The following is a 14,290-nucleotide window of genomic DNA, read 5'->3' as shown; positions in this document are numbered from 1 at the left end:
AATGGAGAAAACCTCGTTACGCTTTCTAAATTTGTTTTAGATGTTGATTTTTACGGTTCGTCTTCTATGTACGTTCTGTATTTAATGAAAGATTCTTGTATCTTGTTTAATATGGTTTATTTCTGGTCAAAAATACGGAAAGTCGTGCGTAATACGTGTTTAACGTCATAATTGGTAAATAGTAGTTTCGTGAGTTTTTCAATTTCAGTTTCTGTTGTATCATTTACGATATTACTAGTTTCGTTTCTGAGGTAGAGTTAACATTGACGAAACTGTATTTCTTGGTGCAATAAACAAAATTAGTATGTTTATTTAGAGGATTTGTCGAAAGTAAATTACATTAATTATAGATAAGTAAAATCTTAAAACACTATTAATGTGAAATTTAATTACATATATTAAATTATACGTATTAAATTTCTTAAATAATTTTTATGTGACAAGATTTTATCTGTTTATTTGTGTAATAGGCAGAGAGAAAAAGATATCTAACGAGATATAAAACTTCAAGCAATGAAATTTCCGAATTAATTATCACATACAATCTACAAACTTAAATATGTAATTATATTTGTATATGTATTCTCAACTTAATGCAATTGTATGATCATTATTTCTATCTCTGCGTATTTGTACGTTAAAAAATGTTTTCCACGTTTCTTTGCTGTCGTAAATCAGTACTTAAAATCCTCAGATAAGAGTAACACTTGTTTTCTAATAGTAATCGATAACGTTAGAACTTTGTAGAAATAAAGTTATAATTAGAATGACGCAGTTTTGATTATGATTGTATTATATCTCGATAGTTCGAAATCTTTTATAATTCTCGTGAATTTTAAATTGTATAATTACATTTCAAAATTATCACAACACACAGTTTACCACCGAGTTCTATAAAAAGTTAATTAATCTTCACTTATATAATTTTGTAAATACTTAAAATTTAGACAATCAACTAATCGCGAATAAATATAATCAAGCATCATTATGTAACATCAATCCAATAATTTTAATCTTGGTTTTATTCAAAAACTCTCAAATTTCAACCAACCAGTGTCAATATCGTACGATTCGTTTAAAGCAAAAAAATTAATAATTCTTTGGATTGTAATTGAAGATTCTATTTAGTATACTTAATTTATTGTGCTGTTCGTTATTCTGCAAAAATCCGTTATGAATCTCATCTTAGTGCGAGATCGATGAAAGCAAAACACAGTGAGACTTTAAGCCGAATTTACGCTGTTTCGTTTTGGATTTTCGGAGAAAAATAGCGTTCCTCCAAAGTGAAAAAGTATAAATTCGGCTTTACACTCGCGATAAAAACATCTGTACAATTGTCATCAATTTGTAAAAAGATAAGACGATAAGGGATATATAGGAGGAAAGTATTTTATACGCAGTAACATCATTCTCAGCAACGAACTTTTATGGTTATGAAAAATTTTATTTTCAGAAATTGTATATTAATACCCGAAAACAAACAATTAGCTGTTATTAGAAGAGAAGATTCAATGATTGATAAAAAGAGATAAGAAGATAACAAGTGGTTATTTATTAATACGCAAAAAGCTACTTTAATCGTCTTTTTTTTATTACGAAAGGTCCATTTTTCTCGTATGGTTCAAGAAAGAAAAGAACGATATTTTTCTGCAAACGATTATTAAACAATTAAACATCTCATAGCCTATGTTGCGTATACGCAGTATTGTACTTTAACCTGCTATATATATGTAAATTCTACCCTATGAATATTTATACACAAACGTGTAGTTCATTTATTTCTGTCTGTTTTGAACATTTCTATTTACTTGTAGAACGTAGATTTAAGTCATCACAGGAGGTTATTAGTCACGGTATTGAACTTGATATAAATTGATTCAAACTCGAAGAGAGGATTCTCAACTAATAACAATAAAAGTAAATAATTTTTATAAATATTTTTTAGGCTATCTATTGGTGGTTATATGGAACTAGATTTTTTTGGGATGTAAATGTAACCTTGAAGTATAAATGTAATTTTTTTTTTACTTTTTAAACTGTCACGTTTAATAACTTTCTGAACCAGCGTGCACGATAACTGAAAAACTAATTGGTTAATCAATATCACTTTGTTACAAATTTCTCCAGGGATTGAGCTTGAAATTATTATTGGATCAGTTATTTATAATATTTCTTTAAGCAATATAAACTCAATTCATCTGCCGAAAAAAGTAAAACTTTTCTAAACGCTAGAACATTCCACAGCTCTCTTCATGTTTTTCTTTCTTCCTTAAACTTCCTAACTTTTGCACCCTGAAAACCGTGATAAATGCTATACTGCACTCTAACAATAGTTACATTGTGGGAATGATCACAAGGCTCGTATAATAGATAATAAACAATAGGAACCAAAATTAAAAAATTACATTTGTACCTGAATATTTACATATCAAGAAGTTCTAGTCCCATATAATCAGTAGTTGACCTAAACAAATTCATAAAAACAGCTTGTTTTGCTTTTATTGTTGTTACATGAGACCCCCCCACCCTCTCGCCTTAACATATTCCTTGTGATTTTAAAAAATATTTTTCTACCTTAATATCAAGCCAATCGTCGAAGAAGATTGTCACGAACATTTCATAATTCGTAATTATTCGTCGACGGTTCCACGATACGAACATTGTGGGAACTCACTTGTCCATTACACAGATCTCCTCTTCGACGATTACGAAATTAATCTCGTCGTTTAGGCTGTGCGAGTTATCGTTGATACGAATCATTTCTTCCTTGAATCAATGTGGCCCCGTAATCGCTCTTCTTGAGAATTCAGCCACACAGTCGAAAATATCATGAGAATAGCCATTATATCTGCATGGAATTCGTCAGTGTAATTTATGTATCCAATTTAAATATATTGTACGTATTACACGCTCGCTTCCATCATTATTACCGCATCACGCTTCCAAAACTTAAATTATACATGTTGCGTATAATTCATTTATACACAATTTGTCTAGAGATCCATTAGTATAATGACCATTAGTATAATGACGCAGATGTAATCTAGGAAACGGAATCATAGATCAATATGTAACGACCTAGTCATCTCCTTTTACGACTCCTCGTCCTTTAAGTCTGAGGGTTATTTTCTATTTTCAGTATTTCAATTAAAATCACCAGCCAGCAATCAAGTACAGTAGGATTTCATTGTCGTTACTGATACATAATTTTAATCGTGAATTGTGTTGCCGATATTTATTTCAGTATATCCTTGCTTATAAAAAAATATGAAAAAGTCGAAATTGATTCTTTCACACCTTAACCCCTTTCGTCCACGTTTGTAAATGAATTCTTTTGCAGGTACGAATAAAATTAATTCATTCTTCATAAGCAAGAATAAAAAGAATGAATCACCTTTTCTTCAGCCGCGAGCGCGGTGCATGGTACGAAGTTTGAAATGATTATTTTCCAATCGTTTGTTAAGGCGAACAGAGTAACAGGGAGAGAAAAAAATGGTTTGACCGTTAAACAAATAAACGCTGTTTGATGTGTAATTAGTAGTGGATCGTAGTTGTACGCGTCCATTGAAGATCACTGTTTGCGGAACGTAAAACATGGCACAGGGGATCCCCCCTTCCTCTTTTAATTACATCGCGTAGGTATAATTAGAGTCATTGTTCTGAGGAACACGGGTCTCATATCAATTTATAAATATCTCTGGAGAGTGCCGCTTTCCTTTCTTTTTCTCTTTCTCTCTTTCTTTTTTCGCGGCAACCGGCCACGGAAAATAACTGATCGTTGCGTCACTCGGAAAGGAAATGTCCAATTAATTTGATTAATTTTCGGAGAAAGGATATAAAGCAGGAAAAGGGAAAAGAAGAGATGGAATACATAGCACACGAATTGTGTTTTTGAAGCGTATCTACGTACAGTCAGTTACGAAAGTTTACTTACGTCCATGCAATTTTGTGTATTTTACTTATCGAAGAGCCTGAAAATGCGTTTTGTCACGAAATTATTTTATATTTATATATTAACAGTGTTCTTATTAATGTGTACCTAAAAGAAATTAGAAAAATTAAAAGATTTGTGTCAAAAATCTTGGGACAAAATCGCGTTACCTACGAGATATTAATACATATATTTATTAATTATATATTATTTATTTACTTTATCAACTTTGTATTATTTGTTTTATGAATTGTTAACAATATTTTCATACAATATTAGACCTATCATTTTTACGATTTCATGTACATAGATATAACAGGCAATTGTTATAACATTGTATTTTTGATTCTTTTAACACCTTGCACGTAGTAGAGATGAGTGTGAGCAAATTGCGTTACATTTGAACAATATCTGTCTTAGTGTGTCAACAAAAGTACGTCGAGCTAACGTTTTACTATGATACTTTATATTCAAAGGGTGTAAGTAGAAGTATGTGACTGATTGTATATTTGCCTCTTGTTATCGTGTTCTACTACCACGTATAGAATTCTGCGTGCGAAAGTTTAGTTGTTCATTGTTAGAAACTGCATCGTTAGTGTAATTACTCACGTTGTTCTACACAAGGTACATCGTGACAAAAAGGTTTTCTCGCCAATGTAAAAATATCGATGAACGGTATTTGTTGGTTCGTATTTGAAAAAAAAAGAGAGGCGAAACGTGTTTTTAAAATTGATAGAATGTAGATATTGGTTGCTTCACGACGTATGAAGAGAAGGTTGGAATTTTAAACGCAAAACATGGTAAATATATTCTCTGTGATTGAAAGACGATTATTTTAATGTAAAACAGCGAAAGATAGGAAAAACATTTTAAGTCCAGGAATATAGTTGACGAAGTTCTGTAGAAGTCAAGAGTATAACTATTAAGACGAGCGATATTTTACTATTTTCAATATTTTAATATTATTAAACGTTAGGAATGTTTGATAGGATTAACATAGGATTAACATAGTAGAAATTGTATTTTTAATATCATTGTGTTTCCATCGATTTTTACAATACGAAGACTATACAACCGTTAATAATAGTACCTTTGGTAATATTAAAAATAAAATATATAGAATAAATAAAATAGAATAAAACAAAATATATCTAGTTTGTTACTTGACAAAATTTTTGAATTTTTTAATAACGTCTTTTTTTCTAGAACTTTAGATACCCGCAGGTTAATTACCGTTGTTATTAGCTTGACAATTTGTGTGTTTAATACAAGTCTGTATTCCTAGAACTCGTGTTTAGTAGTTGGCAAATACTCTATCGAGAAATTCCTTATATTACAAGACTTGGCCAAGATACTTAACAGTGCCATATTTATCTGAAGCTGTACAGCACAAGGTGAATTTATTCACTAGATGTGGCCTCCATTCTAAAGCCACGGCCAGAACGAAAACAATATTGGATCAAAATGATAACCTAAGTGATCGAGAGCGATGTTGCTTATGTTTTGTTGCATATTATGACGATTACCAAACAGATTTTTAATTCTTCTGTATTTAACACACACCAAATATTATCTATGTTGTAACAACTATTTTGTTATAGATTATTACAGTTATAATACATTCATTTATTAAACTAATCCTTTAATAGCGAAGTAATAATTTTTTTTATAAATGTAAGTAGTGTTAAAAAAATCATAGAATTAATTTCCATTGTTAGTGTTTCTACTTTTCTTCCTTTTTAGAGAGAGAAATGTAACGAATAAAGAAGCATTTTATTACACTATGCAAGATTATGGTTTAATACGTAATTGTTATTAATAGTGCCAAATTATGCAGGATCGTGTGAATAAAAAAAATGGAAAAATGATATCGTCGAAATAATTAAATACATTCTTAGAAGTACGCTAGGACAGAAGCTTATCTCTGTGTTAGGGCGTTTATCGAATTTTTTTACGTGATAATGATTGGCTAGGCACGTAGCCTTCATGACCTCGCGAATACACGAAGAACTTAATTAAACATGTCTTCTGATAAAGCTCGAGATATGTAATATAACACAACGAGACAAGTAAACTATAATCTTTGTCGTTGTTAATTCATCTTGCCATGGTCATATTCGAGTGCAATAAAGATATCTTGGAAATTTTTTCGTGATCGTGTTGAAAGGACGAGTCACTACGTGACAAAATGTTCTGATCGCATTCAGTTAAAAATAAATATTGGTATACGTATGTCGATTTTTCCATATTATCAATTGTATTACGATGATTTCAAAATATTGGAATGTTACTTCATTTATTCGTTTCAAATGGAACGATCAAATCCTTAACAAAACTTTAAACATTTATAGCATTTTTAAAGTAATTTTTATATTAATATTTTACAATAATTTAATATTTTTAAGGTAATGTAAATCAGAGTCTAATTGAACAGAGTCCATATACTTTGGCCATTACAAAACAATATTATAATTATTACGATTCAAACGTATAGTTTATCTTTATTGATAAATATTAACTTTAGTTTGTATATTTGTATTTCTTAGTCTAAAGTTTTAACGTCCCTGATATGGAGAATACTTTGTCCTTTCTACACTATGAATTACTTTGGTCAATGGAATTTTTGGAGGAAGCGACTTTTCTTACTTGAAACTGCTAGTGTAATATTCAAATATTCGAAATAATATTCACAACTGACGGCACACAACGCTGTGAGCTTCTAAAAATTACATTTCCTAAGCCAAATACGATTCATTCATAATCAGTTAACGTAACTTCCGCTATATTAAAGTATAATATAATAATAATGTATATATGTCTCAGAAAAATGGAAGCAGAGGAGAAAGAGGAATTTGTATTATTTTGTCCGAAAAGTTTTTTTCGTTTCACGAGGTGATAATAGATGAACGACAATTTCTGTTTCATATTCTTTTATTGAATTAGGTATGATCCATTTCGTTCTATTTCTATTACTATGTTCGTGCATAATTCAATAAACTAATATAAAATAAAAAACATTGTGCGTCTATTATTTCCTTATAAAACGAAAGAAACTTTTCGAACAATCTAATAAAATAGTCCATATATACAATTATATCACTTATATATATTGTAATCACTTGAAAAGACACGCGACGAGATCCAAAACAAAATTTTTTATAAAAAGTAATTGAAACCAGTCATTTTGTCTAATTGATAAATCTGAAGTTAAAATACCTTTATCCATAAAACCTTCCAACAGAACGTATTTTTATCTCTTATATTTCGTATATACATAACAAAAAAAAAGTCATAATGTCTTGAAAAATCATGTGACGAGATCCAAAATAAAACTTCTTATAATAAGCAACTGAGATCTCGGTCTGATATGAAAACACACTTTGCAACACGGAACTTTCTAACAAAATGCGTCTTTATGTTACAGAGGGACGACACGAGCCTGCTCGCTCAGTTTTTCTACGCGGACGAGTCTTTGAACGCGGTCGCTTGCGAGTTGGACTCGTTCGATGGTCGTCAGGAGCCAGAAAGATGCACCACGTTGGTCAATCAGCTGCGCCACTGTCAGGACAAAGTGTTAACGATATGCAGTCAAATAATGGACGATCTCATTCCGGAGAGCAGGGCAAACCGAGACTTCAGGGTGAAATTTCCTGACGACGTGATGCAGGAGAATCTCGCTGGGCAGCTGTGGTTCGGAGCTGAATGCTTAGCAGCTGGATCCTCGATCATGAACAGGGAGGCTGAAAGTTCAGCCATGAGGCCGCTGGCAAGGGCTTTGACTAAGTCGTTGGACATCGTCAGGAATTTGCTCAGAGAGCACGCGTTAAAAGGTCACATGAACCTGAAGGTATTTATTATACGTGCTTGTCCAAGTGTTAAAGATGGGTCGCCTAATTGTTTTATGTCGAATCAGCTGATAGGCTCGAATTTAGTTATATAGGGTGTTATAAAGGAACGGCTTAAGATTTTGTGAAATTATAATATTCATTGAGAGAAGTGAAAAATATTTTTAATTAGCACAATGGTTTGGCTAAGCAATGTTGTATTTGGCTGGAAATAAATAGTTTTAAAATTATCGCGGTTCTGTATATCTTTCGGAACTTGATGGCTCGTCCAATTAATGTGACAAATTAATTTTTCCACATTTGTTATCGATTAGTACCGGACTAGTACGTGTTAGTACTACACAGTTGGTTGATAACGCACGTATGCTTATTTTGAAACGATTTTGCTAATGGATCAATGTCGTCGATTGCATTTCGCTCTTTCTTTAATTGTTAATCATATTAGGAAAGAAACAGTTGACTTTACGTTGGACATGTGGACTCACTATGGAATGTGTATGAGAAGATAGAAATATCAAAACCTAATCATCGGCAATCATGAAAAATCGAGGATGAAAGGAGAAAGAATCGGAATATTTTGTGATTGAATATTATATGATTTTCTTGCACGAATTTAGCGAATTAAGGCAACCGCGTATTAATCTGTCCCTCGTATGCTTTGAGTTTGAAAAATTCGCGTTGCCGATAGGACGATCAGATATTATTTCTTTAAAATATGTATTTTATCATGATAGTATGACGCGTCCTATTTCTGCATTCCTTCCTTTTCTGTCTGTCGATCTCGAGAATTACGTAAGTGCATTTGGAGCAAACGTTGAACCCTAAAATATTCAGGTTAATCGTAGGAACGTGTACTTTATTAAGCTCTGGACTTCCGGACTTGAATCCTTGCCTATGGCATTGGATATGACAGCCATATTAACCGTTTGCACTTTGCCCATTTTTATGGTAAGATCAACCAGTAATTCTAGTAGCACACTTTAGAAATATTGAAGTTATGAGATTTATTGAAATCGAAAATCCTCTTGTAGAAAGGAGGAGGCCATAAATTTGTATGTATTTATTTCTATTGTGTTGTTTTCATTTCTTTAATTTCTATCAAAAAATAAATTTTATTTATTCTGAGGTAACCTTTAAATTTTCAGAATTTTTGTCTCTTTCTTTAAATATTGCTTATAGAATATTTATATCCTGCCCATTGATTTACGAAAGTGAAATACACTTTCTGTAGAAATTTGTCGTGCAAGAAGCACGCTTTGAAGTTGCTTTTCAACACATACTCTGCATTGCTGAGTACATGCAACTTTCTCTTTCGTGCGATCTTTCGAGGACACGGTAATTATTCGTGTGTCGGTATTTTTTCAAATAAAAAAGGTATTCGTAATCGATATATTATGATTTGTATTATTTTGTTTTTCTGTTTTTCCATTCATTATTTAATAATCCATCGTATATCGTTGATGTGTTCGAATGATAAATGTGTGTCAATAAATAAACGTAATTAATATTGAGTTCACGATTGTATGAATATAACCGAACGAACGTTATGTAAATTCATGTTTTTATGAAGACATAAGTAAAGGAACGGAACTTAAATCTAATGTTCTCTTTGAATTTTTATATATGCATATAATAGGTGTTATTAAAACATAGACAATATTTAAATAGCGCTTAGTTCCGATAGTCGATATATTTATATGTCGCGATTTATTTAATCTGTTTTATACTTTTCAATAAAATATGTATTTGAAAATTGAAAAAGAAGATATTTAAAGAGATACAAAGACGAAAAGAGGTGAGATGAATAGTGTGGTTGAATAAAAGTTTGTTCTCCACTCTAAATATTATTAGATATTATCGTAACAAGTATTTTATTATGAAAACATAATTTGTATATTTTTGCATATAATACACATTCAGTACATTGTTGCATATTTAATTCTTCCATAATTGCGTAAACATCCGTAAACATCCGTAGTTTAGTCATAATATTGTTTTTGGCAGCAAGTAAACCTTTGAAACGTTATAGGAAAACAATGATTCATTGTCAGTAAAAACAATGTAGTGGGTCAATCAAATTTATGCATGCTTTCATGCGAGTTAAGAACATGGAATCATTCCAGCGAGACAACAGAGTAATTAGGCCAGCCAGTTTCAGAATCTTGTATATTTGCATTTAATTAAATGGTCCAACGTTTTATGTCCGTTTTAATATTTCCAGATTTTTTTACGGGTTATATGAAGTTAATTTTAGAATTACTAATGTATTTAATATGTAATGTAATTATACATTTTATTGAGTTAGGCTTTAATAGACCATACCATAACAAACATTAAATTAATTAAACAATAAATTAAATAAAGAATTAAAAATTCATCAAAAAATATTTTAGATAATTCTTTCCCTCATTTTTCTTACTAACTTGCGCCTTTCTATTTGTTTCTGTCTTCTTCTCTCTGAATCCTTTAAATGTAATATTAAGCAACAATAAATAATATTTAAAATAATAACTATACTGTTATTAACAAATATTTCCTACTTCAAAAATGATACTTTCTATTTGAAATACTAATCATCTAACTTTTCTATTGATTAGTACCTTTTTCAGACGCAATACCCGTTGGACCCATCACTAGAGAAGCTGATCGAGTCGCTGAAGATCTTTGACCGGTTGTTCGCTGATTTCGAGCTGTGCTATGTGGGCGCCATGGTACCGGTGAAATCGACGAAGGAGTACGAGCAGCAGGAGCTCGTTTGCGTTTTATTTTCGGAGACGCTGCAAAGAGCTCTCGAACGTGGATTGCTCAGCCAGGCCGATGTAGATAATTACGAGCCGGCTCTGATGTTTACTATTCCTCGTTTGGCGATTGTTTCTGGCCTCTTGGCTCCGCCTGGAGGCCCTCTGTGCCTCAATTCCCCCGACAACATCAGCGAAGTGTTTAGACCTTTTAGGGTAAGCGGAGATCGCCGATTACAGTCGGCTGTAATTAAGCATCACTTACACAATTTTGAAACTTTTTCTGTAAAAAAGATAGAACATGTCATTTATCTTTTTCTTCTCTTCTTTTAGTCTTCGATCGTAAAAAAATATAGAACACGTTATTTTAATAAATCTTGATAGTTTTGATGTGGAAGAAACGAAAGCAGAGGAATCGATGAAAATGCAGTAGTGATAATTGAAGATCATTATATTTTGCATCGAAGTTTCAAAATTGCGACGTAACTTCGACTTTTGATTTCAGGTTTTTAATTTTGTAATTCAGGTTTGTAATTTTGGATAGGCAAAATAGATTACGCGACAATTTAATGAGATTCAGCGTTGAATGTAAAATTACGACTTGTGCAGAGATTGCATAATTTAAAAGTTCGACAAACTTTCATAGATAATGCAAGATTCCGGTTTCTTTCTTCAAAGTAATTTTAGTGGATTATAAATAGATTTAATTTTGCTAGATATAAAAATGCAATAATACTAATAATAAGAGTTATTCTCAATGGGCTTTTCATTTCCTTTATATAGTCATACTATTTATATACTTCTTATTTTTGTTAACGCCAGAACATTTCTTATCAAGATCATCGTTGGACATCAATATTGAAGTACAGAATGTATGCGATCTTTTTATTTTGTAGTTATTATCAGAGACTCGTTTCATGCACGTTTATATCACGTATTTCAACTTCAATCCATTATGTTTATTTACACAACCAACATTTCATTCCAATTGAACTAAACGTATGTGAAATATGTGTCCAATATTTTACATGAGTTTAAAAACTGTAACTTCAAAATAATTCTACAAAAACATGGTCCATTTTTTTCTATCATCAATTCTTATATATTTGAAATATCTACACAGTTAAGTAACAAAAACTGGTAAACGCAAAATTTAAGCAAGCCTTTTTGTTTTAATACATTTATTTTATTATTTTATTAATTTAATAGATTTATTTAATAAAGCAATTAAAGAATTTTCGTCAAAATAAGACAAATGAAAATGTAATAACAATTGAAAAGTAAAACAAAGTCACTGCAATATTGAAGGTAGTTTCTCTTTCCGTTGCAGTCGCTTCTTCTAAAAATAAGAGAACTTCTTTGGACATTGAACAACCGCGAGCTCTACATGCTGGAGAAACTGCTGTGCTCGAACGAGGAGCCTCCGGGTCCCATCCCGCAGTCGTCAAAGTCGTCCGCGTGCCAGGACATTCCCGACCTGGAGGAGTTCGTTCACAATTTTTATACCGGTTATCCGAACTGTAAAGACTTCATCGTAGATTTTTACACAGTGACGAAAAACACGGGGAACAATATGGACGAGGTGGCGGACGACGTGGTTCAAATCTTAGAGGAAGAAAGTCGTTTGACAGAAGGGAATAGCGATCAGGAGGTGGAGGACCGGGGAACAATGATAGAAACCGGGCCTAATCGCTTAAACATATCCGTGAACGGGTACGAGGAGGCTGTGAGGTGTAACGGTAACACGAGGACATCCAGTGAACGAGAAAGTGTTGGTGACGAAGTGCAGTATCATATTAAAAAGCCAGCAAGCTCTTCGAACAGCAGTAGATACTTATCTTGCGACGATAGTCCTTGCTCCAGAAGAATAGAATGTCCCGCGAGTCCTGTTTCAATGGTAGATTCGATGGTGGAGCAGGTCGTTCCAGAAGATAGTATTTCAAGCGTGAACGAGAATAGATGTGGCGAACAATTACACAAACAGCAAGACGAATTTATCACCTCGGATATCACCGAGATTTTAGGCAGCTCCGATCATCACATCGAAATCCCTCAAACGCAGTATCTGCTGAACCAAGTGTCGCACGAGAACAACGTAACTGGTGAGACGGTACACATTCAAAACTCTTTGCCTGACTTGGATTCGAAGAAGCTGATATCCGAGGCGAATAAAACGTTATCGAATTTGTTGCTGGATGGAGAGTGTCAGAACGAGATCTGCGAGCAGACTGACTCGGGAATTTGTACGGTGATTTCGTCGGAGAATACCAGTTTGTACGATAAGAGTCCCGAAGAGAAGAAGACTTTCGCCAACGAGATCCAAGAGGACGAGCACGGATTAGATGACGAAGATACGCAAGAGAATACCAGTTATTCTTGTTCCAATCTGAATTCACCGAAGAGAAAGAGCTCCACGATATCGGATAACTCGTGCGTCTGTAGTCTAAGAAGCGTGAAGACAGTCGCGTCGTTGGACCACTCGATCGAGGTGCACAACCTGCACGCGGCTAACACAGAGGCTGTGAAAAACATTCCACGAATATCGTCGAACTTCGATGGGACGAACGAAGAGTTCGTTGGAGTCGCGTACGGCAATGGGCAGATTTCCGTCTGCGACTCGAACCAGTCTAGTTTTCAGATCAATTATTCAGAAAATTGGGAAAATCTCAATTTAAGCATTGATGCGTCTACTTCGAGGAAAGAATTCTGGAGCGACCTGAAGTGTGAAAACTGCCCGTCCACGTCGCAGAACATTGAAAAGATCGGCTCGAAGATCGAGCAGTATACCCAGGATAAGATCGCAACGTCGAAGAAGATGAAGGACGAGAAGCAGAGGAGACGGCATCAACGTAAGCACGAACGGAACGGGCAAAAACTTCATCACGGGGTACAGGAGAGCAGGGTGCAGAACTTTCAAAACGTACGCTCGTCGGCGAGCACGGAGAGTTCCAGATCAAACTCGACGGATCGTTGTTTGAATCCTAGGCTGATCAGTTACGGAGCAAGTCTGCATCCCAGCCAGAACACCAGGCAGATGCCTAATTTTGGTAGCAGCCCTCATGCTAGTCCGCGGTTGCAGCACTTCGAAACTCGTAGCACGCCTGGATCAGGCCAGAGGACTTCTAGTATCGCTTCCAGAGCTCAGAGAAACTCATCTCCGCAAAATAGAAAGCTTCTCGATCATAGGAGATCTAGGTCAGAGCAAATTATCAGAATGAAGAGGAGAGACTTTGAAAAGAGAGATAAGTACGAACGAGCTAATCCCAGGTCGGAGCAGACCAAGAGAAAATTAGGAAGTAGAAGTCCTAATGAACTGATGAACGATGGTTTGGGACCAAGAACGGATAAAAGCGGCCTGGCAAATGAGATAATCTCGCCGGTCACGACGCAGACCGTGTCGTATGGAATACAAAAAGACAATAACACGCAGAGAGCTACGCGAGCTGTGAGGCTAGTGAACGCAACTACGGTTCAAGGGACGCAGTCGGTCAGTTCGGATCATATCCTGGTTCATAAGCCGGATGCTGGGTCCAGTTCGAGCTGCTCGAGTTGCTGTGACTTGAGTTCGGAAACCAGCGAGTTTCAGAGTGATTGTCAGGATGATGAGGAGATAGCCTTGGCTATGCAGGCCGCTGAGATTGCGAACAATTACAAGATTCGAGCGAAATTTCGGTAAAGTTTATTTTGCTTTTCTTCGTTTCACAATGCTTAATTTTTTGTTTTTGTTTCAATCACTTGATTATAAATTCTTTGGCAATTAATTCCTTGCTAATCCT

The 14,290-nt window shown here is 33.9% G+C and overlaps 1 protein-coding gene across 2 annotated transcripts in view; it reads left to right on the top strand.

The window, feature by feature from the left end:
- Positions 1–14,290, top strand: part of LOC132906495 (lateral signaling target protein 2 homolog) — a 143,029-nt gene that overhangs the window by 27,523 nt on the left and 101,216 nt on the right. The window contains exons 2-4 of one of the 2 annotated variants that reach the window (XM_060958744.1): positions 7,356–7,778; positions 10,386–10,730; positions 11,845–14,186. In XM_060958744.1, the coding sequence (XP_060814727.1) occupies positions 7,356–7,778; positions 10,386–10,730; positions 11,845–14,186 (3,110 nt within the window). Of the gene's footprint in view, positions 1–7,355; positions 7,779–10,373; positions 10,731–11,844; positions 14,187–14,290 lie in introns of both variants that reach the window. The other variant, XM_060958734.1, reaches the window with a different exon arrangement.

Source organism: Bombus pascuorum, chromosome 1, assembly GCF_905332965.1.
Source record: "Bombus pascuorum chromosome 1, iyBomPasc1.1, whole genome shotgun sequence".
Lineage (NCBI taxonomy): Eukaryota > Metazoa > Arthropoda > Insecta > Hymenoptera > Apidae > Bombus > Bombus pascuorum.
Note: the sequence above shows the minus strand (reverse complement) of the source record. Positions and strands in the feature narration are given on the sequence as shown.